This window comes from Tigriopus californicus, chromosome 5 (genome assembly GCF_007210705.1).
Source record: "Tigriopus californicus strain San Diego chromosome 5, Tcal_SD_v2.1, whole genome shotgun sequence".
NCBI lineage: Eukaryota > Metazoa > Arthropoda > Copepoda > Harpacticoida > Harpacticidae > Tigriopus > Tigriopus californicus.
Window position 1 is genome coordinate 1,339,312 of NC_081444.1, and position 24,654 is coordinate 1,363,965.

The following is a 24,654-nucleotide window of genomic DNA, read 5'->3' on the forward strand; positions in this document are numbered from 1 at the left end:
AAATTATTCAGTGCACTTTCTCATGTATCCTTGATTGAGTTCTTAATTGAACGTAATTACGCATGTTCCAAAAATATCACATATTATTCACTTTTTGATTAGGCTGCTGAGCCTCTGGGGTGCGAAGGGCCTTGCCCATTCGATGAAAAAAGGTACTTCGAAACAGTCTCTGAGTGAACAATTTGATCTCTATTTCATGGGAGTCAAACGCAACAATTGGCTGGAAATACATTGCTGGATCGGGGGATCATCTTCATCCGATTATTCTCAATTCTACATTTGGAAAACAAATTTTCTGACAAACAAATCAATTGAATTCATGGGAATAACTTGTTTTCAACATCAAAATTCTGACTAACAAATGGGGGGGGTCTTTGGTTTTAGATCGTATTATTAGCCAACCTTGAGGGTGCGGGTTAGCCGTTGTTATTGATTGAGTATTCATATGCTCTAAAAGAGGCTCAAAAACCGGTTTACAATAACGTAGGTACGTGACCGATTTGAGGGAATTTGTAATTTAATTGTTGACAATTGGAACTACAGATGAGTTATGACTTGATATGACTTTGATTCATCCTACTATATATAAGTGTTGTATGTGTGTGTGTTTGTTTGTTCACGTCACCATTTCATTGGTAATACTCTGCAAGAAGTCTGACTTTTGGTACAAATGGCAATTTGTACAAGCGTGCTCGGAAACACGCTTAAACGGGGGATTCTTTTTCTGAGTTAGTCTTGATATTCAAGTGAGGGGATCGCCTCGAGTTCAAAATCTTGGGACTGCTTTTAAGCGCGTTTTCCTCGGCCTCTTCTTGGTCCATAAGCGTGATCAGATTCTTGAGCTCTTTGCCCAAGTCGCCTGGAATGGAAAAAGTACGGCAAGATGATTAGATATCAATCAAATTTGTTTCAAGTTCATCCCAAACCAGATAATGTACGTTAGTCTGAATCAAACCCAGATGATTGTTCACGAACGAGGAAAACAGGGAGTCACAATAAAATTTGAAAGTGGGCACACATGAGTCAAAGCAATGAATGCAAATCTACCGGCTTTGGCTTAAATGGACCATCCATTCCCCAGTTATTTCCATGCACTGCGACGCCTTGCCACTAGAAACGAACAAACAGTAGAAGTGGATTCTCATGAATCAATGCATTGAGACGCATTAGTGACTTGGTCGACTGTATCTAACCATTCATGGTTGGATGCATCAATGTACGGTACATGGAGAGAGCCACAACAAGAGAGAGAGAGAGAGAGACGAACCCGTTCCTTGGTACTTTGAACTAGTTCTAATCCTCACTCACCTGCAGCAGTTTTCAGTTCCGTGGAGACATTCATGTGATCGTTGAGCTCGTCGTCATCCCTCATTTGCCTCCCAATGGAAGGCTGTGAAGCGATCCGACCATTGGTTTTCAAGTTCCCACCAAAGCTAGGATAATCGCCTTGAGGCAAACTTGAATTCGAGTTGCTTAGAGTGTCGGTAAAGTAAAGGTTGCCAGTGGAATTTCGTTTCTCTGGAAATTTAACCAAACTTGAAGAATGTTTTTGGCCACGAAACGTTTCCCATTCATTCCGGCAAAAGTATCATTATCTATATTACCTTTAACACCGTGAGGGTCTCGAGCACTACTGTTGTTGTCTCGGGTGAGCGAGGACTCTCGGATTTTGCCACGATTTCCATTCACAAGGGTACCGTATCCGCTTGGCACCGCATTTTGCGGTTCGGGACGACCCAGGCCCGCTTTATCCCTACGGGGCAGCGATCCCGTGGAATTGGGACCCATATTGTAGAAGTCTCTACGTGGTAAGGAATCGGTCCAATGAGGAGGCATGCCCGTCCCACTTTGCGGCCCTTGGGATGCGGTCATTCGATTGAGAGAGAAATCACGGGCACGAGGGTTCTGCATTAAACCAAAGTCTCTTCGAGATAACGAGTTGGTTCGATTGGTATCCGGATACAGGGCCAATTCACTCTTGGTTAAGGTACTTCGTTTAGGTGGGACAGCTGGAGGCTGAGGCTTAGTTCCGTTCTTGACCAGACTTCCCTCACGTTGTGGAGGATTGGGTCTGGGCACACCCCGAGGAGGCAGAGCAGGGGGAGGCGGGTCGCTCCCTTGTTGGTTTATGAACTGACCATTCATCTTGTGAGGTAAAATGGGCGAGTTGGTAGCCAATTGGGAGGCCGTCACGGATTTTGTGTTAAGAGTGCCCGTCTTATTGGTTGTGATCATCGCACTCGCGGATCCCCCACTTGGAACATCGCTCTAAAAGACGAAATGAATCAACATGATGTATCTTAAGATGAATTAAAATACGAGAATACATGACGACGAATAATACTTTTTGAAGCAAAATGAAGCCATCGGAAAATTAAAATGCTAGCAATTTGCTGCATTAAGAACAAAAACCATAAGTTTCAAAGAAAGAAAGAGGAATTCATTAACTTTCTTTGTCCACGGCTTTGCGCAACTATTTCAATTCATATTTAGATTTTACGAACAGTACGTATTTCAAAACGTTTCCACGTTTTCATTGTCCATTACTCGGGTGTGATTTCGTACCTCTTGAAGATAATATTTGAGTTTTCCTAGTTGGTTGCAAAGTTGGTTGTTATGTTCCTCAAGGATCTTCATCCGAGATTCTAAGCGGTCCTTGTGTTCTCGTAGCATCTTGGCTTCATTCAGAATATCTGCATCCGACGACATGGGAGGAACATTTCCTTGTCCCATACCTAAGGTCGAAGCAGATCCGGTGCTTAGTCCACTAGTTCCACTAGTGGAACTCGAAGAGCTAGCCTTGAGATGTTGATATTCTTCTTGAAGGTTGGCATTCTCCGATTCCAATTCCCTGCAAATAACAGAGACAGTGCAATAATTCAGTAAAAATATAAACCAACCGAATAGGTACCTTATCATAAGTTCCAGCTCTCGGGTTTGGTCCCGACTTAACTCCTCCATAATTTGCATTGGAGAATCAGGGACAATCGACGTGAAATCCCCATCCTTCAGTTTTCGACAATATTGGACGATCAGTGAGTGTTCATCCCTGAAATGTAATTGTAGTTTGATTATAATCTGTATCAAAAACATATCGTTGAATAAAATCTTTGGGTCCTGAAGGCCATTATCAGTCACAAATTGGGCACAAAACTTACGCAAACGTTTCCCCCGTATTTTTTCGAGGTTCCGTGTGTTGTTGGGGAGTGATGCGAGTAGAACTGCTGTCGTCGGATACCGATCGAGTATCAATCTCGGCCAAACGATCCGCCAATCTGAAATGGAACGCACACAAATCCAAGGCGGTTGTCTTGACAACGTTTTCCTGACACTCATACGATATGTAGACAAACTTGAGGCACAAATTGAATTTACAGACGAGTCGTTCAAGTGATTCGTAGAAAGGTCGAGATTTGATAAGTCATTGTTAACTTTGCTCATGATCAGACGGAAGAGATTTGCTGCAGAGATCTGTTTTTTTTTATTGAGTATCCGGTTATTTTTCTCCTGAATTATTAGTATCTCTTGGCACTTTTTCATAATCCCGTGTGTAAAGAAGGTCAGAAGTAACTGAGCTGTGCCTGTTTTAGTTTTTCTTACGCCGAAAGGTTACAATGACTTTTAAATCTAAAAGATCGTTTCGAATTTAGGCCAATCAAACGAATTTGTCATTCTTGATATCAAACGCTAAAGTCACAATTTCAAAATTTCGTCGTATTGCTTTGCTCATGAAGGTAGATATTTTAGTTCAATACCAAACTGCTCATCAATATCGGGTTCTAAGCACCCTCAATTAAAATATCAATTTTTCAATTACTTTATCAAAGAATCATAACAAAAGGAAGACAAAATATATGTATTTTGGCACATCCACTGCCATCCAACAACCCAAGAGGTAAGAAAAATTACAAATGATTGGGGACCTCTTAATTGAAAAAATATGCCAATTCACCGAGTAAATTGGCGTTTCCACCCAACTTTTTTTGCTTTCTCGAATAACAGTCACGCTTTCATGGTTACAGTAGATAGCGTTTGTAGTTCTGTACAAATGATTGTGTTAGGAGTTTGAATGTGGCACTCAAGCGAACGAAGCCCAACTGAACGTACCTCTCACTCATGTCGGTCTTGGAGGAGCTCCGTTGGGGTGAAAGACTTGGACTCGCTCCCGACGAACTATTAGGAAGGGTGTCGTATTGGCTGTAGGGACTGGCTTCGCCACCAGCTTCCTGGACAGGTAAGTAGCCCAGGCGGGGATGTTTCTTGAAGTACTTTTTCGATTTGAATTTGTTCTTCAGGAGCTTCGTGAAGTCCCTCATGTCCTCGCCAGAAGTGGTCTGCAAAAGGTTCAAGGACTCACTCAAACTTTGCTCAAGGAGTTGTACCACAGAGAGGACTCAAGCCTCAAGGGCCAAGAAAGATAATGAGGCTTTCATTTTCCTAAAGTGCAAAATCACTTCATAACAAGGGGGTCGAAAGAGTTCAGCAACTCATTAGCCAGAAACTTTGCGGCCACCAAGACAAATTCGTAAGGTGGCCCTCATGGTTGATCCTGTGTTCAGTACGTGGAACTAATATTGGGCGTGTTAGTATCATTCCAATCCACTTACAGTGGTGCAATACTCTTGCATGGGGTGAGCCATTTTGTGGTTCTTGTATTTGCCACCTTTGCCCGCGAAGAAACAGGTCTGACACATGTCAAAGTTGAAACATTTGAGGCATCGGTATCGGAATCCTTGGATGGGAGCCTGCTTACAAATGTTACATTTGGCCTGATGTCGAGCCGACTCGGCAGCCACAAACCGATGAAGTACGGGTAGCCAGACCATACTTTGGGGCTCCTGTTTCATCCAATTCAAGAAGTGAAGAGCCTGCAAGCAAACGGAATGATTGTAGGTAGTGGCTAGTCGGGGGTCTACTTTGGGGCTGAGCTAGATGATTTGGTTTGGACCGAGGAGGGCAGGGCTAATTTTGGAATCTGTTTGACTCAATCAATATGAATGCAGCTCGGCTGAAAGACGTTTTTGTTAGCCCATCATTCGTCTCAGGACTCTCAATCAAATCATTTGACGGGTTAAACACCGAGAAGATTAACATTGCCAAGGGGGAAACTTCAAGCTCAGCGTTGCCACAGTTTGTGGACCAACTTTGAGTTCCATCATTTGCTCCTCTTTCCGTGGTTCCCAACCGACTTGAATGGAAAAGCTCCTCGCAACCCTGACAGAGAGCAAAATCAAAATTCAGGACCAAGACCCCCATTGATGGCCCAAATCTTCTTTCTTCTCCTCCTCCTCCGTTTCTTGATGACGGAGGAAGATTGAAGAGCTATTAAGCTGTAGGGAGGGAAAAAAATCCCGAGCCCAAATAATAAAGGCAGCAAGATGATCTCTGGCTCGGGACCCACCCGTTTCAAACCCACCTCAATCATATCTTTATTCTTCCCAGCCTTCTCGAAACAGCTCTTCACGGATGGTTCGACATTGGCCCCTCCAAAAGCGGTAACTTCTCCCAAAACCCGAGGAATTTGCACGCAATCGTGAAGAAGTAAGCCGAGCTTCCTCTCCGTGGCTCTTCGCTGTTGATCGGCTATCAATCGGAACATATCTGGAACAAATGTTCGTTCAATCATAACGATTCCGAATCATCAAATATTATCTATCATAAGGTTTTGATTCCAACTCACATCGGTATTTCTCCTCCAAAGGCCCTTGACACAAAACTGCAATGGCCACCTTAAATGACAACACTCGGATGTGACCCGTTCTTTGACTGGAAGTGAATGAGGATAAGGATGTTGTGATGATGGAAACCTTTCAGGGAATTGCTTGATCTCACCAATCATAGACATTCAATAACCAGTTCAACGTTAGATCGAGGCAAAGTGGAATATTGATGGCGGCAGGATTGGCCGCAGCGATGGTTTCGTACAGGGAAGAGAGCACGGTCACCATATCTGACACATCCAAGAGTTTGTCGTTTTGACCTCGAAGACCGTGAGCGTCGAAGGCTTCAATGGCCACGTTCAGGTGTAGATAATGTACTGTGGAGGTAATTGCCATTATTAGTACTTTACTCTTGCACATCAAATTGCCAGCCAGGAGGAGTGGATGGAGTCAGCAGGACCTAACCATCCTTGTTCTGAAGTTTATTGTTGGAGTAAAGTTCTCACCAGCTCTCTCATTCCCATATGTGTAAATGGAGTGAATGTTTTAAGCCTTCTTTACTGTACAACAATAGTGCCCGGTTTCAAAGGCAAATGGCGGTTAGCTCAAGAGAGGGAATGGGGAGACGGGGGAGGGAAGTTCCACAAAGTTTCCACCTTTTCAACGAAAGTTGTCCCAGAATTAAGCTGATGTGAAAATCTCCCTTGATACTGTCCATTCTGGTAGTATTATACGAGCATACAGTTTAGTAGTGTATATATACCCTAGGATGGCTTGTATAACAAGACAAGCGGATAGCTCTTGCTGTAGGATAAGAGTGTACCCCACCCAAAGACTGTCTTAAGGCAATCGGTTCCTACTGGTTCCTTAGAAGTACTCCAAGAAGAAGAAAAAGAACGAATGGACGCTAGATAGAGGGAACGATGTTGTCGGGTCTGATAGTAAATTTCCATAAGTTCCACTCACAAGCGAGCTTCTTCTGCACTTGTCTCAGCTTCATGGCAGTTCGGTAGGCGGAGAATCGAATGGAGTTGAACTCAGTTAGGGATTTGAACAGCTGGACCATATCGGGATGATCCCAATGTGTGGTCTCGGTTTGATGACTGTAACAAGTGAGAAAAAGTTAAATCGTGATCACCATGAGTGTTGTGGTGGAGATGCGTGTCTTATCGGAAACCAATGGTTTTAATAAGCCCATGTCTTGGACCAAACTTACTTGATATAGTAAGGCACTTTGTTCTGTGAGATGGCTCGAGCCCAAGGGTAATGAACAGCCACTGACAAAAAATCCTGTGCGGTTGATCCTCCGTTGGACGTGTCTCGGTTGGTAGTGCGCTTCACTTCGTTAAGTTTTTTGTACTGATCGTCGAGGCTTAATTGGACCAACTTCCACCTGGAATAAAAAAATATTGTTTGACGAAAAAGAACAATATGCGAGTGGTGTATCGAACGTTTTCATCTTAAATATGTCGTTGGTCTTTTATGAAACTCTTCGATGCCATTTCAATGGGTTTGAAAAATCTCTCGTCGAGCCCAAACACATGGAAAAGAGGGTGGCTCAAAAATAAAAAGCTAAGGGGTCAAAGAAAACAAAAGTGAGCGACGGGCTTTGCGAGCAAGTAAAAATTGCCCCAGTCGCTTCCATTCTGCCAAAATGATTTTTTACAGCCTCGGGCTTTCGCGTACCATGTCGGTAAAAAATGAACCATTTGAGGGCTAAACAAGGACCAGTACGTGACTGGACTTCGCCGCACAACGAAATCCTCAGGCTTGTCCGGTGTGCCAAACTTGACGCTTCATGTTTAGACATTCCCCCAAAGTACTTAAAAGTCACCTATGGCATTTCCTTAGCAACTTGGCCATTAAACGGCTTAAAAAGCTAATAATAAAGAACCAATGATAGTCTTGTTCTCAAATGAAGACCAATTATCGATACCTGGTGTTGATGTCCTCGAGTCTGGAGAGAACTTGGTGGGAGAGCGCAACGTTATTCGTGGTGAAATCCGATGCTTGGTCGTTAATATCCTCCACCTGTCGCTGAAGAGGCGCCAAATGACCACTGTATATCTGAGAACGAAGTACAAGAACACACATATATATATATAAACACAGTATTTTTGATGGCGTTTTTTCCTGCAATGGTAAAATAGCCTGGTCCAATGGAAACTGGATTCTTCACAAAACGAGTGCGATAACTTTTGTATCATGGACTTGAAGTGAGTGTCCAGCCGCAGCTTGAACAAATTGGCCATTTTTGTAGGTTTTTAGAAGGGGGAAAGGGGGGGGGGATTTTCAAGTCCCTTTTGAAGCATGGGTCAATGCAGAAAATCCCCAAAGCGGTGAACTGTATCGATGGCTATGACAGAAAAGAACGAGGTTTTACGACTGAAGACCGTTCAGAACGTTCATGAATTGAGATTTATTCTCCATCGGTGCCTTCTCCACTCACCTTGAGTTGGTTCCTGAATACTTGGATATCTGACTCGGTATTAGCATTGGCTCCAATGTTGTTCAAAGTGACTTGACTGCGTTCCACCTCCGTTAATTTGAGCATAACGGCTTCCACACTCTTTTGGAACATATGCACCTTCTGAAAAGTAGAGTCATTTGTTGACATGAGCACATTTAGGCGTGTCGGTCGTGGGTGTTGGGAGACAAGACTAATTGGTCTTGGATCATCAAAAGATCAGACACGTTTAGCGGAATTTAGTTGAGAGTGAAAGAGATCCGACTGGGGAGGACGACCCTCATGCCTGAAGGCTTTCCAACACAAAAAGTTGATTTATACGGGTAACTTTTTGAAAAGTTGGAACTAAAGAGTTCTTCGTTGGTAAGACAAGAGATGGTCGTACGACGTTCAGTAACCGTCGCCAGTCAGCTTTAACCTTTTATTTGACTCATTTTTGAAGGGCTCGACTGAACTCTCACGCAAGATATCATCCTGATCCATCGTCTGTACCTTCTCGGCGATCTTTTCCTCTCTCAAACAGAATACCCAAATGTTTTTATAGACTCTCGTGGATCCACTTTTTGAGTTTGAGTATGGAGATAGATAGGAATAAAAGCAAAATTTGGTCTCGCTTCTCGTTGCCTCCCTCATGAAAGAATATGGCATTAAGCCTTGCCTGGATCCGAAAACTTTCTTATCAACATCCCTTAGAATTCGGAACAAGGTAATCCCACCACCACTACTACTACTACTATACCCACCATCTCCACCACTACCACCACTTTCGGCTTTCATTCCCTCGTTTCCCCGTCTGCAATGAGTACTGGGCTGCAAGTCTCTTGAGCCGACGAACGAGAGCATCAAATGTTGAAGAGCATTCGATACCACATCGCGGCATGATAGGAAGAACTGTTTACAATTTACGCATTTCCCCAATCCCTCTCAAGACAAAGTATTCAAACCCCAGACAAGAAACATGATTGATGACGGGTACCCACCGGTAAGGTATCGTCCAATTGTCGTTGCCATTGTTCAGACTGATGCAATAAGGAGTTCCATCGCTCGGAAAGTTTGCCCACTTCCGTCCGGATCCCTCGGTTCAATTCCTTCTGATGGGCATCCAGCTCACCACCGCCATTTTGGGTGCCTCCGCCAGCGCTGCCCGATCCGCCTCCACCAACTGCAGGAAAAAAGTCCGAGAAGAAAAAAAATTATGAAAAATGATGGGGTAAAAGTGGAGGGACCGAGGACCGCCACCATCACTACTACTACTTCTGCTATTACTATTACTCCTTCCAACCAGTCTCTCCACCGGGAAGGGAGTTGGAGGAAGAAGAGAAAAAAATGAGTTGAGGCGAGAGATTTCGGGATCAGATTTTTCTGACAAAGAACGGGATCAGAGATGGTCAGAGAAGATCGCCAAATGAAATGATGGTGTCACAAAAGGACTGGATCGGATCCAAGTCATTTATCTTGGTTTCATTTGATGGGCCAAGGAAAAGGGTCTTCTGCATATTCACTCCAAAATTGAAGATAAAACAATGAGCGGCGAAGTTTTCCGAAATATTGAGACCGACTCTTTTCATGATGAGGGAGGATCTCCCCCCCAAAAAAGAATGGGACTAGGGGCACATTGGTTTATTGAGGGCAAATTTTGGAATCCAATAGGTTCGTGCTCAACTCTGATCAAACTAAGACCACTCTGAGAGTCTCTTTTTTGCTCCGATGAGATTAGACAAAGGCGAGTCCACATGTTGATGCCAACCGGTTGGTAGCAATGGCTGGCCTCATTTTGATGACCAGTCAAGGACCGATGGAAAACGTCTAGGTCGTGGGAACAACCCCAGTACTAGAAATGTCTCGTTCCCTACAGTGCTATGCTCAACTCTTGTTGGTTTTACTAATGAACAAGAGCATCTTGAGCGGACACGGACATCCTAATTCACGTTATGTCGAGTGTGAGCGAAACGCCAGCCATACCTTCGCTACTGCTTTCTGACGGGGTTGAGTCTGAATAGCTGTCCACAAAGGTTCCAAGATGCTGACGACCGGTGAGAAGGTTGTTCTCAACCACAGCGCGTTTTTCCTCCAAATCTTGACGAAGGGCTCGAATCTCATCCTAAAATGGCAAAGCAATCATCAACAACTGAATATACGTACACGTACGCGTAGTGGGTGGGTATTTTTGCTAGTAAATCTAAGCTTATGGAAACCCTGTTAATCTGAAAAATTGGTTACGGAAACATGCTTGGGCTTAAGGTAGGTGGCCTTTGAGGGTACTTTACAATACACACGGCGTATCAGCCCATGTGATTAATCCGCTTATTAGCTGGGTATGTGATGCCTCCCGCAATAGTTTTAACCAAAGCTAGGGAATCAGTGACACTTAGTCATGTAACGCGTAAGCCAAGGTTTGATCCTCAGACTTGAATGAATCATAAGCATATTCATTTGTGCCACAGTTTACACTAGCTCTATTTTCCCATGTGTTTTTGAGCTTTTGACACAAAATGGAGACGGCAGTCGATTAGAGCTGATAAGAAATTACCATTCTCACCACTCTGAACATTCCAATTTGTCATTACATCACTGAACTCATCGGTATGGCCTTTGCTAAAGAGCAACATTGTCAAAACCTTCATTCCCAAGTGAATAGCCTTCCTTGAAATGTGTGCATATACGGATTATGATAGAAGCAAGCCATGGTTGAGTAGGAATCGAAAGGCAGAGGGGAGGAGATCAAGAACATCATGATGCCCCTCTCGTTTCTCTGGTCTACCACGGATGGTATTCCTATTAATAATTCAGTGACCAGTTATCAACAACGACATAACGATGCGTTACTCCATCTTGAGCCTTCATCATCTCTACTTCGCCTTCAATGAGCTCAGAACTATGAGCAGTATTATTGGAAAAGATCAGAACAGTGCTCCCAAATCTCACTTTGGACTCGGCAAAAGGGCTTGAAGACACGATTGAACAATTGTTTCCTAGCATTATCAACCACAGCATTACCGTACAGGCTAACAATAATCCGGATAAAGAGGAATGGATTGATAAGCTTTGCTCATAACAACAAGGTTCTAAAGACAAAACGGAGGCCGACAGTCTAAAGACCACAAACAGTGATGGGCTTTCGAGGACTGGCCTAACCCTTGGCAATTGTTTTGCGATAGAACCGTTTTGAGGCTTTGTATGAACGTACCTGTTGTCGTTTAATGCTGGCCTCGTCACCTCCGATGGGTCCAATGGCCTCGAGATCGTCTTCTTTTTTCTTGGCCCATTCGGCCAATTCGTGGAGGGACAAATACAGAGTGTTCCAATGTTCGGAATTGTTTTCGAGTCGGTTTCTGGAATGGCCAAGAACAAATTGGAATATCGAAACGGATGCAGGAGTTCAAAATGTGTCTCTTGCTTGGCCAAGGAAAACATTAGCATGGTCCTTAATGGATACGTTCGTTTCATACAGAAAAGTTCCCCTTTGCGAGGAAAAGCATTGGAGTTATGGTTCTAGGCTGGAAGACTGGGACAGACTTATTCTATTCGCAATTTCGAACAAATCGGCATCGTACAATGTTCATTCATAAACATGAAATGAAACATGATATCGGAGTAACAACCTATCTCTAACAAATGCGATATCCACCATTTGGTGGCCAACTGTGTGCGTTTAAATGTGGAGAAAACTATTTGCAAAAAAAAAAAACCAAACACACTCTGAAGCAATTTTCCCCTTGGTTGAGCATCCCACCAAATAAAGTCTCTCGACTTTTGTTGCACCTCGCACATAATTCTAACCCTTTGTCAACGCTGGATGGAAGGATTCTCTCCCGTTCCAACTTGCTGCCTCTTTCTCCCGTGTTCCGGCCATATACCGTACTACATAAAGCACGTCGAATTCTCAGGTTAACAGAACTCACAGAGGTGCAAATGGTGGCAACGGAATAAAAACAGATCTCAAGCGGGCCAAGCTGAGGAATGAAAATTAAGGCACTCAAATTGCATTTCCATCATGCCGTCGAAAAAAAGGACGTGGGTCCTCTCTTCAGGGAAGAAATAGGTCCGTTCCCATTGGTTCTTGCTTGTCGTCCTTTTGCCCTTCTTCTAATTCAAACAGTCCATAAATTAGAAAGTTTTTCAATTGAGTCAAGGAACCTCCAGAACTTTCGACATTTCAACATCGGTTCAGAAAATGTCGCGAGATCTTCGCAAAAGGGAAAGAGAAATTGAAAACCTGGCATAGTTATTCCTCAAAGGTAGCTGAGATTCAAGCTTGATGACGCTAATTAAATATTTCCAGCTTTGGACTGATTGGTCGAGTTGACCAAAGTTTTCTTTATTTTTGCTTTACAAGCTAAAGAAAAAAAAATGTTTTTTCATCCATTTCCTTCTCACCTGATGGCAATACTTTTGGCTTTGAGATGGTTCCAGCGTTGGTTCATTTCTTCGAGACGCTTATGAAGAACGGGGGCATCCTCGGATCCCTCCAAAGTGGACAACAGCTTCCTGCCCGTTGTTGTCAAGGACATGAAGTTTTCCCGCTCGGTGTCAATTTCTCCTTGCAGGTCCTGAAATAAGGAAATGCAACCGTACATCATACTATTCTAAACTAGTCCTTACGGTCACCAGGTAGAAGAGAGATGCACATTCATATGTGCCCTATTTCTCCCCGCCCCCCCCCCCATATATATCTTCTTGGTTATGTACATGTTTCTCAGGCTCTTAGTTAATTAAGTTATTCCTCAGGTACCTGAGAAGATCCTCCCTCGATCGTCGCACGTACGAGCACTACGAAGAAGGCAGAGGCAGGACCGGGAAAGAAACGGGTGTCAAGGAAAGAAAGTGGAACCGTTATCCGAGGGAACAGGAATAGAAGCAAGGTCCCCAACCAAATGAAACGGCTTTCCCTCACCCGAAACTCAAATGCTAAAAGCCAAGAGTGTAATCCGATATCCCGATAAAAGGCCAGAGGAATATCCAAGGGAAATAAATGGAGGTGTTGGAATTGGAACCATGCCTCGCAAATGGCGAAAAACGACGACTAGTTTTCAGCGGCATCATCATGTTGAACCAGTATTGAAATTGAAGCATGAGCTCAAAAATGCTCAAAAGTGGAAAGCACATGGAGAACACATTATTTTCAGCCAGAACGAATCTCGGCTCTCCTTCTTGGAGCAAATCTCACTTAAACCCAAATTAATTTTGTACGAAATTTCCACTGGCCACAAAAGCCCTCATAACTTTACCAGGTAAGCTGCTTAAGAGTTGGCAACAACTCTGAAGTCGCTCGTTCAAGCAGCACCAAAACAAAGCTCATGGTTTCTCTGGCCCAAGAGCGAGCGCTTCCATGCCAAAAGAAGAAGAAGAAGAAGAAGAAGAGCGTGGAAGAAAGGGAACGATTCTTGTGGCTGCCTCATAAATTGCATCCAAGCAGCCTCTGAGGCTCCGCCAATGTGAACCAGAAAGAAGGAGCAGGAAGAGGAGCAGAAGACCAGAGAGAGAGAGGGGGGGGGTTCATCATACGGACACACACGCCTACCTTTGCAATGGAGCAACCGCAATTTCGCTGGAAGGGTTGCGGAGGATGAGAATTTGCAACATACTATGACAAGTTGATGGAACGCTACCCTCGATTACTTCAGTCAATATGGACCTATGCATTCATTGGCTCTCTAAATAAACTTGGATGAGACTTTCGAGTCAAATTGGTTGCAAGGCGAGGAAAAAGGATGCTTTTCATTTCTAGTAAAAGAAATGCTAAAAAACTCTACCCTGGTTAGAAGATATTGAATCGCCTTTTATTCACCTTAATCTCTATGCTGGAAGTGAGACGCTCAGTCACTATCTTTTCCAACAAATGCTAATCAAAATAAAATGCTTATTACTAGGCTCCGACAAAATATGTTGGATTTTTGGGCCCAAATAGGTCATTTTTATGTTGCCTAAAACAACCAAAATAAGTTGATTTTATGTTAACCAAAAACGTTTTGGTTCGTTGCTATTATCCCGTTTATTTCTCCTAGCATAAAAACGAGGGCCGGCCATAACTTGCAGATAAATATGGTCTTTATTGACAGCAAATTTGTATAAAAATCAAACAAATTTACACAAAAAATTGGAAATGAGCTTTTCAAAACCTAGGCAACAAGACGTTCGAGGAAAGGGGCTATTTTTGCCGACAATATCAAGCAACACAAACACGAAAATGAATATTATATTATAATATCTTCAAGCATCGGTAATTGAACCTGCTATCCCTAGGGAGCAGATTGTTGCCGTGTCCATGCTGGCTCCTGATCAGTAGAGTTTGTAAAGAAACAGTTGCCATTTTGGCCGATTTTTTTTGTTAGTTGGGAAAAAATGAGAAAAAGTTGGAAAATATGCGAAAAAGTTGAAAGAATACCCAAAAATAGCACGTGCGAAAAAGTTAATGAAGAAAATGGAAAAAATGTTTGGAACGAACGAAAAAGGGCAATAAATTGCAAAAACGTTGCTACCATGAAAGGTTATTGTTAGTCCTGTTTGTTGCTCTTTTTTCTGTTCCCAAATTCTAGGCAAATTCTATTGCATATGCTGGGTGATCTATTGAGTTTCTTTACTTTTTTGACATGAAATTGAATCTTCTTAATTGCAATGCTTGACATTACGACACTTTTTAAGTGATTCCGATGTTATGATACAGGTTCTTTTCGAGAGCCTAAAACTATTGCTTAGGGCACTTTTGCTCAATTTTTTTTTCAAATGACAACTATAACATGGAGGAGAAGAGGAATCTGAAAAAGCCTCACACCTCCAACTCTAGCCAATAACGAGGTCTTGATCGGCCATATTTGTGTCCCATTTGACCCACAACTGAATAAAGTCCTTGTTCTCAAAAGTCATCTTTCTCTTCGTCACGTATCATCACAGGAAGAAAAGAAAAAAGGTCTAAACATTGAAAATGGACAAGAATATTTTTTTTTGGCTCAAAACCCCGAAAATATGTGAAAAAGATTTTTTATTCAAAAACATTTTTGGTCTGAGTCTTCTTATAATCGATCAATTTGGTAACATGTAAGGCCAGTCGGTTGTGTTTGAGCCCCCCTTCTAAACATTACGATTACTCGATTTCTAGTACATCTCCTATCTTTTTCCAACATTTTCTCGTTCATCGCTGAGTTCGTGCTGTTTTCATCTGAATTTCCAGTCACGTTTCTTTTCGATTTAGACGGTTCGTCAAAGTTGGCGCCCGATTTGGATCCACGACGGCAATGATAATGTGGCAGACAAATGTCTGTTTATGGCCCATTTTTCGTCCTCCTCGCTCTCTTTCTCTCGTTCTCTCTGTCCCTGAGAAGAAGTGTGGCCTTTATTGGGGGGAGAAGTGCCTCCGTTGAGTAAATGAGAAAAATATGAGCAGGAACCGACCATAAACTACTGTATAAACTGTCACTCGACTAGGGCACATTTGCAAGTTGGACATTATTACTGTTATGTGGGAGCATGTCACAAATGGCACCGCCAGTAATCGTATTAGTTCCCGGGGCTATTTTAATGGTCCAGTTTTCACTTGGGACGACATGACCCAAATTTGAGTGAATTTCTGTCTCTACTCTCGTGCTCGTCCTTCTCCTACCGCCTCTCCATGGTCCTTCTCCCACACCTGGAGTCCATTTCTTCCCCAAGGTTTTTTCTCATCTCTTTTTCCTCTTCAAGTTGAAAAGAGAGAGAGAGAGAGATAAGGACAGAAAACGAAAGTAAAGTCTCTTCTTTCGCTCTTATTGGCCTCCCGTTGGTTCAACTCCCTCGCGTTCCATTTGTCAAAGACACTGAAGAAATTGAATCTCAACTTGTTCCAGAGCAAATGGAACAGCCTGGTATTCAACCAACGAGCGGGACGGCTCAGCTACTCTATTCTCTTTTTCACATACTACATACATACCTACGATTGAGACATTTTGAAGCCTCCCTCTTGTGACATGATGTTCGGGAAAGTGAGTTTAAACATTCTTGGGCTGAGATCGATGGAATTGTTTAAACAATTTATCGAAACCTTCGGATAAGGTATGATGAGGTATGGACGGGGAAACAGGTCTTGAAAAAGGCAATCCCGCCAGCTTTCAATAACAGGTGAGATCAAAAACATTGGTTTGAAAAGCCATTTCTCAAAGCTCATTCGCCTTTGCAATCGCTTGATTTCACTTCCCTTTAAGTTCCAGAAAAATGAAGAAAAATCTGGATTTGTCATAAACCGAAAACTCGGGAAGAGGTAAATCCTTGCGAAAAGAAATGGTTAAGTTCCCATATTTTCGAGTTCATGTTTGGAAACGAGGACACGAGACAGAAGCATGCACTTTACGACCATTATGGGAGTCATGAAAGCCAGGACAAAACCTCAAAGAACCCACCACAACAGATGGTTCGAGTGGTCAATACGGAAGGCAGGGCAGAATGAAACTTGATATTTCACTCATGGACACTTTCCTCTTGGCACTTTGGCCTAAGAAAACAAGCTCACTACCGGATTTCCATGGCCAGGACTAGATATTGAACTTTATGGAAAGCATCTTGAGCATCCTCTTTTACCCCTTCCTCTCTCTCGTTCCTTACTTCACTTTCGAGGCAAATACAGATGATTGCCATCCATATTTGCTAAGTGGAATGGAACATGTTTCCCATCAATATGTCTGTAATTTCATGGTCCAATAGATCTTGCTTGGTTGTTTGGGAAATTGGAAATTGGAGAAGGTTTCAGAGGAAATTCCGCCATCTCATCCGTCCTCTTTTCCATCATTCATTCTTCAATGAATAAAGCAAATCTGACAATCAGAAGTTTCCATTAGCCTCCACTTTGAAAGGACCATGCTCATCTACGCTCGTTCGGTCGTCAAACTATGTATGGTCAAAGGTCGGCATGCATATTTTGTCATACTTAACAAAAAAGGTTCCATAAGGTGGATCGATCTGGGCAGGCACTACGACTACTTGCTTGGCCAGGTTGAAAGACTTGCGCAATACAGGATTCAGTACAGTTCAACCATTCAGGAAGAATTTGGTGAAGGAGGAGAGATCCAAGGATGGAAGTGGAACGAATGTTGGGTGGCGCGTGGTCCATGACCTGTTCCCATGGGAGATCTCCAGCCAAACTTCTCCGAAAGATGAGAGAGAAGGAGAAAGAAAACAGAGTTCGTGGGGCTTTCGAGCTCCGAGAAGCACACAAGAGCTTCTTTTTTTTCACTATCTTCTCCTTCCTTCGGATGAAAGAGTGGAACAAAGCCAATGCCAAGCATATTCTTACACCAGTTCGGTGGTACTTTAATTAAATCAGCATTTGGCGAGCACGTACGATCCTTGACGTTTCCTTATTGTTGTGAATCACAAACCAACATTGATGAGTTTGCGAGCTAATATATGATTATCTCCAAACGGATGCATCTCTTTGGCCCTTCATTGGAGGGAGTCTAGTTTTGAGAAATATATTTTTTTCTATTCATTTCCAGGGATGAAATGGTTGCTGACATTGGGGGTAAAAAGCAGATCGAACTGATTCCGCTTGTTTCCAAAAGTGTGTAAAACCCTCTTGTACAGTGCAGTGGTTGTTGAAGAAGTGCATGAAAGGTAGCAGATGGCGAGTAGGTGAGGTCCTACCCACCAATGGTGAGGCTCATTCTGCTCCTACGGATCATCTCTACTCTATCCAAGAATAGGGGCCAAGCAACTAAGGGCCATTACAAAAACGAGGAACCCTGGAGGTCGAACACAAAGTGGAACGAACAACCAACTACGCGAACTGTTGGCAACGGGGTCGATTTTGTCAAAAAATGGGATCCGTCAAGAGTCTCGTTTCACCTTGGAGTGGGTTAATGAGGAGAAATGGCTTCACCCATCGCTCATATTGCCACTCATGTTCATTCAAGCGAGGTGCGAGCCTCTCACCTGCGCAAGGAGAATCATTCTCCGGAGGGAACACGTGGAGCTCATGACAATTTTGGTCCATTACACACAATGATACATCTGGTCTCATTTGCCTCCACTCTCATTAGGTTCAATTACCCGACTGCACATTCCAGGCAATCTGACCCATTCTTATACCTCCTCTTTATTCACTCCCCACGACGTTTCCCGGTTCAAACTTGTTCCAAACTACTTAATTTCCATCCATTATATCAATTCGCCTCTTATCCCCAGATCATCGTGCGATGATCCAAGCACATCTTCATCTCAAAGTGGAACGAGTAAAAGAGAAGGGAGTCTCAAAGTTTTTCAATTTGTCGACATCTCTTCATAATTGAAGACCCTCGTCGACCCAACAACCTATCGGCCGATCCATGGACCATCCTGTTCCATTTGAACCCAAAGAGTTTGGTCTTCCTCTCTTTTTTCTAGCCTTCCCTTCCTCTGGCGAGCCAAGAGATTCCTTGAGCAGAAAAATGCGATGATTTTTTCATGATTCCACGCCAAAAGAGCCTTTAAATTTGAGGCGACTTTTGGACCAGTCGTAGAGTGTAAGTGGCAAAGCTTTAAAAGGCCACTATGGTGGGTCTGGTAGCACTCGTAGCTTGTTTACATAGCATAACAGAAGCTCATTAAAATTTCCGTTTGTCCTCGTGGTAGCTCCGCTGAAGCTGACGCAGAGAGAGAGGGAGATGTTTAGTTTTCTTCTGTACCGTAGTAAGCCATAAAAGGCTTCTTTATTAAAGTGCGAGTGGCTCTGTAAGCCTCAGTACTTGTGTGGTGGGATGGGAGGTACGTACCGGTAGTGAAGGGCCCCTACCTTAACACTAAGGAAAATGAGAAAGGAGCAACTCCTTTCATATTGGAGCCCCCCTTTGCTCTCATGCCGCCCACAAAAGTTATTACCACAAAAATCTAATGCACCAAACTACGACGACGACGAAGGCAGACTGCGCGCTTGCATCTACATTTCCTTTGAACTTGTCCACGAAACATCTAAAGTAAAAAACTTCGTTCTCCTTATTTTCACTGACCTGCCCGAGGAAACGGGCAAAGAGTGCCACTATGTGAGCACGACATCCCTCATGTTTAATCGAAACGTGATGGCGAAATACTTTATATCTCGAATTGCGTGGCACAGTCCCAACCAACGTTTGGGGCATCAGTGCTTTTATGAAAGGAGTGTTGGAGGCTGTGCAATGTGCATGCTTACGTATATTTACCTTTGCAATCCGCTCTTGTGTGTTCATTATATCGAAGAAGAAGATTAGCTTGTCTGAACCGCCTCCACTCGTTGGAGGTGGATCAATAGCAGTGGTGAAGCAGTTAAAGGAATTACTCTGTGGCAATCGTAAAACCTGAGGTCGAGCTAACGTCGAGGTCGTGGAGCCGCCCACTACCACATTGGAACCAGTCAAACCAACTCCATTAGTGGAGGATGAAGGGATGCTATTGGAACTGCAGGGCGAGAGCGTACTTGGTGAGGAACTATTACTCAGAATGGCCTGCGAGCTCAATGACGAAGGAAGTCCTTGGTGGTGGAGTTGGAGATGTTGTTGTTGTTGTTGTTGTGATTGCTGGTTGTTGTTGCTGTTGCTGTTTCCCGAGGAAATCTTGATGTTAATTGTAGGGTTAGATGAATTGGTATTGTTACTGGTGGAGGTGGCCACGGAGCTGCCCGTTGACATCCGATTAGTGGAAGGGGAATTAGAGCGAGAGGGTGACATCGATTCCTGGGAAGATCCATTCGGGGAGTTGTGGAACGAAGAATTACCTTGGATCCCGAATAAATGCAAGGCGGATTTCTGAGGCTGCTGTATCACGGCGGGTAGAACTCGTTTCAAGGTAGACGACGTAGTGGGGGTACCACCTGTGGACGAAGCAGAGGTTTTCAGGACGTCCAATTGTTCTCGGATCTCTTGGACTTTTAATTGAATCGATCCAAACGCCGTCTTCGGTAACGAGTTGGTTTTGGCACGATTGAACACGGACAATAAGTTATTGTCGAGTAGATGATTGTCGAGGAGTTCGACCCCGCTCCCACCGCCCGAGGAAAGCATCGAGCTCTGCCTGGCCAAAGCATCTTCGTCAGCCTCGTTGAGTAAGTTCAAAAACGAATGACTGTCCATGCCGTCCACGGATGTGGTCACGATGTAATTACCATCGTCATCCAGTAACGACTCGAGGCTCGAGTCTCGACTCGTGTTGTCGGATTGAACCTCTCGGAGCCTATCTTGGACCACTCGGAAAAACTCTGAGTTGCTCGTTGGAAGGAGAGGACCATTTTTCCTGTCCTGTCCAATGATGGTTGTAGCATGTGGTTGAAGAAGCCGAGTTCCCGACGAGGATATATCTGCACTGAGTGGGCGAGTCCCCCTCTGCCCACGATTGCCTCCATTTGGATCAGGCTGTCGATATCTCACCACCGTGTCCGTGTTGGAACTGTCCTCCATGACCCTATCTTTGTGGGTCTGTTGCTGTCTAAAGGTAGAGAAATGGCGATAGGTTTCCGTTTGACCATTTGCTTCCTGAAAATTTGGCATGGTGATCGATCGAGAGTGACCAAAGTTGCGATTCAAACTGGTGGAGCGAGATGGGAAACCGTTGCTGGGTCGACCCACTCCAATCAATGTGGGAGGTGGTTGCGGATTGGGAGTTTGAGGTGGCTTGCAATATGACCAGTCTGTCACTTTGGTAATGGAATCGGCCGTGGCTGAGGCCGATAACGAGCCATTATGTTTGCTCTGGTGCGGCGTGCTGGTGGGATTCGGCTCACCGCGGACTTTGGTTCCCCCGCAGAGATCATTGGTTGTGGTTCGGGAGCGAGTGAGGGTCATGAACCCTCTTCGAAGAGACGCATGAGTGTTATTATTGGGGGTGGCATTGGCCGAGTGAGAGTCAGCCATTTCCTTGGCTCGAGGTTCGTCGCCAAGGCCGCTACCGTTGTCCTCGTTGGCCGAGGACGATCGCCGTCGCCTGACTTCTCGAAAGAGATTCATTTTCGAGTGTGAAGATGAGATTGCGGTGGGAAAGATAAACGTTCCGATTGCCCTTCAGATCTGCCGGACGTTTTTTGGGGCTTGCTTTATTGAGGCATCAATTTGTCAAAGGAGGAACTTACAAATATAGAACATTTTCCGCTTTTATTCTTTATTGGACACAATTTTCCCTCGGGCTCCTGGAGGAAAACATCCAAAGGCGGCAAAGGGACCAAGTAGGAGAGATCCATACAGAAAGAGAGAGACACACACACACACACACACAACTTCCATTCCAGCCTTGTTTCATCACTTTGCCACCGGGGGATGTATGGGCAAAATAGCAATGCCAGCCTTTCTGAACGCAATCGTCCACGTCTGTGGGGGTCCAAGCAAAAACAAGACCTTCTTAAGCAAGAGAATGGTGAGCCATCTTTTTGAGTTCTTGAGCCAAAGTATTCTTCTGTTCGTAGTCATTGGGTTGTCCCACATCCGAAGGAAACAACTGCATCAAAAATGACACAGGGATGAGTCTTTCTCGCTTTCAATGGGTTTCTTGCTCTGCCTTTCTCTCTTCGTGTCTTGTCGCCATTCACTCAATATGGCTGTGGAAATCGAAGCACCCATCACTGTGAATATCTGTCAAGTCAAAGAGACACGAGCGGGAAAGCCGTTCGTTGCCTTGTCTGTCAAAAGAGCACAAAAGCCTCTTTTTTGTTCGAGTTTCATAAATAGCCCTCCGCCACGAAAGGCATCACGGCTAGTCCGTATCAGAAACCATTGCGCCAACTTTTGGACCACTTCTAATACGTTCGTACACACCAGCACTCCAACAACAGCATCAGGCACTGTCTACCCACCACACGTCTCCCATATTGCACGGTGGATTCATCTTCATTAAGCACCACTTGGCTCCTTGACGATCCTTAGAGACACTACCGTCAGCCACGAATAACGGCATTGTGGCACGTACCAACGACGTTCCCGAACAACGAGCATGATGAGACGAGGTTCTCGCCTCTCGTTCCAACTACTTTAGCACCCACAGACACTCGCTTGAATGTACCACTGTACGTACAATGGGAATACGCCCGTCGCTTCGTCCTTCACTCGCTCTTTGGGTCCATGTGTAGTACGGAGAGGTTCAGTAGGGCTCTTGGAATAGTCGGATATACCCGAGGAACTGTTGGGTTCTCCTGGCAAGTCACCGTAAGGAAGGACGTGCAAATGCTTCGGATCAAGGCACTTGTGTTCTCCTTTACTCGTTCTCTCTTGAGCTAATTTACAAGGGCAATTTAGACTCAATGCTCCCGAGAGTTCACGGTTGTTGTGAAGTACCCAAAAGGATATAATAGGACAGTTTGGAATGGGGTTAAACTTCAAGTTACGTATTCTCTTTCCTTTAGTTCTGGCTCTTCCTCACCTGGATACTCGGCCTCACCTCATAGAAAAGCCACCATCTAGTTTTCTAGTTCCTTGAGGACTTCTCTTCAATTCAGTCGAAGAGGCTTTGGTATTGCAATATGACAGTCTCTTCTCACCTTTACCTAGTTAGGTAATCCTATTACCGATTGAAAAGAAAACCTGAATACCGCCGCCCAAAGAATTGCGAGGGGACAACTAACTACTATCCCATAAGATAGAGAGGCTCCGTCTCTTATCCTCGACTACAATAACAACCAATCCAATTTGTATTGAGACGTATCCTCGATACATCCTTCGAACACAACGTGCTCTGTGTGAGTGTACAATGGTCCCTCTCCTTATGTGGAGAGGTCTGTTTGGGCTGCTGGCCTCCAAAAGCAGCCGCCAAATAATGCATGAGACAATCGATATTTGGTTTGAGCCTTGATCAAATACAGGTGTAATTCTTTTGATCTCCCTCCCCCAAAAGCCAAACATCGGCGCCAATGAACATGATGTGAGGCTGACAGACTTTTATTCCGACCACTATTGACACGGGAAAGAGGAAGGCAAAAATGGCAATTTCAAGCCTCGGCCAAGGGAATACTTTTCTTCACAAGATTGCAGCCTCACATTGATGTGACCAACAAGACCCATCATGAATGGATCTTGTCTCTAGTACCCTGGGAACGATGATTCCCGCCAGGATTCCTCTCTAGCTTTTGAACTAAGGAGATTGGGTGAGTGTTTGCTTTTCAGGGACTTTGTAGTTCTCAATGTGACAATGGGGTCCTTCTCGGCTAAAGCACTGGGACTTGTCAAGACATCTTATTGTCAGAGTTGAGTGCAAATTGGAGGTGAGAAGAACCAGAAAACAATTCTCTGGAGAGACTCTTCGCCTCATTCAAGTTGCTTGTCAAGCCAGAGGGAAAGGAGCGCAAAACATTGGGCTTGGCAGTCTGAAGGCTGCACCCGTGTCATAAACTAAGACCATCATCACTCAGTTCGCCCTATTTTCAAACCCTGATTGGATTGAGCGACGTGCATAGAAGAATTGAGCAAACAAATCCCCATAGGTGATAAGCTCACTGATAAATCTCCATGTTTGATTCCCTGTCAAATCCCTCTAACCATGACGATCCATATCCATGGGCTTCGATCCATCAATATCATAGCATAATGTAAAACTGCATTCATCCCCCCCTTAAACAAACTTTCTAGGGAAGATGTCCTTTTTCAACAAGTCCTGCCTCCTATCTGATCTATCATTACCCGACTCAATCATCCGTCTCGAGTCACGTTCGAGTTGCTTATTCCTATTGCCTTGTTCCACCGTCCATGACCAATGGGTTAACACGAACCTCACAATGGGCGAGGGAGTCCCTGAGCCACCAGCCCAGTCAGTGAGTCCATCCTTGTGGATGTGGGTGCCTTTGGATGTAGTGACTTGGAGCGGTCTTTGGGAGGATGGATGGATTAAGCTCAACGAAGGTGGCTTTCTTGGCCTGTTCGTGGATCAGCAAAGCCGGGGGTACAGCATCTTTATTTGGTTCGTTGAATCGATTACTGCATTTTCCTGGACCTTGGACCAAGCAAGGAAAAAAACTGGAGCGACTCTCCGACGAACAAGGTCAAGAATAGTTTCTAGCTCTCGTAGTTCTTGTGCGTAAGAAGTACGTACTCGTAAACTTTGTTTGTCCAAGGGTTCACAATGAGACGCCAATCGTACTGTAAGCTCTAAACCAGGATAGCTGTTCCAAATGTGATTGAAACCGAGTGCTTGTTTGGCCCTTTTCTGGCAAAAGGCAATGTTTTCATTTAGCACACGAGCTTGAACGTCATCAAATGTCATCATCCTTATTGAAATTGAAAGGACTGAAGAATCCTCAAGAGCGTGTGAATTTTTGTGAAGAAATTTCAACAAGTTCATGCGGACAAAGAGCATTTTTTAAGTGATTCCAATTCTACGACGCCTCGAGTGTTTTACTAACAAGGTCGCTAGCAAGTAGATCCTCGGAGAGCCTTAATTGAAGATCCTCTTCTGAATAGCTTCAAAGGAAGCCTTTGGAAAATGAATACCCCCCTCTCGTACGAATGTGAAAAAAAGGCAGAGAAACACATGAAATGCAATCCGGTTATTTGTTTCCACCCAAAAAAGGTTTAGCAACAATCGAATTGGAGACGGGGGAAACAAATTGAAGGACTAGGCGCCCAGAAACCACTTCTTAAA

General features: G+C 44.2%; 1 protein-coding gene across 1 annotated transcript in view; it reads right to left on the minus strand.

The window, feature by feature from the left end:
* Window positions 1–168: 168 nt before the first annotated feature.
* The window catches only part of LOC131880003 (dystrophin-like), a 54,234-nt gene continuing 29,748 nt past the window's right edge, over window positions 169–24,654 (minus strand). Inside the window, exons 9-27 of the mRNA XM_059226501.1 lie at window positions 12,505–12,677; window positions 11,315–11,459; window positions 10,090–10,228; window positions 9,108–9,289; window positions 8,110–8,250; window positions 7,597–7,727; window positions 6,877–7,053; window positions 6,627–6,763; window positions 5,833–6,037; window positions 5,681–5,766; window positions 5,417–5,601; window positions 4,608–4,868; window positions 4,108–4,334; window positions 3,159–3,275; window positions 2,912–3,049; window positions 2,566–2,851; window positions 1,605–2,268; window positions 1,309–1,518; window positions 169–859 (exon numbers count right to left, since the gene is read on the minus strand). Of these exons, the coding sequence (XP_059082484.1) occupies window positions 705–859; window positions 1,309–1,518; window positions 1,605–2,268; window positions 2,566–2,851; window positions 2,912–3,049; window positions 3,159–3,275; window positions 4,108–4,334; window positions 4,608–4,868; window positions 5,417–5,601; window positions 5,681–5,766; window positions 5,833–6,037; window positions 6,627–6,763; window positions 6,877–7,053; window positions 7,597–7,727; window positions 8,110–8,250; window positions 9,108–9,289; window positions 10,090–10,228; window positions 11,315–11,459; window positions 12,505–12,677 (3,759 nt within the window). The 3' untranslated portion in view covers window positions 169–704. The remainder of the gene's footprint in view (window positions 860–1,308; window positions 1,519–1,604; window positions 2,269–2,565; window positions 2,852–2,911; window positions 3,050–3,158; window positions 3,276–4,107; window positions 4,335–4,607; window positions 4,869–5,416; window positions 5,602–5,680; window positions 5,767–5,832; window positions 6,038–6,626; window positions 6,764–6,876; window positions 7,054–7,596; window positions 7,728–8,109; window positions 8,251–9,107; window positions 9,290–10,089; window positions 10,229–11,314; window positions 11,460–12,504; window positions 12,678–24,654) is intronic.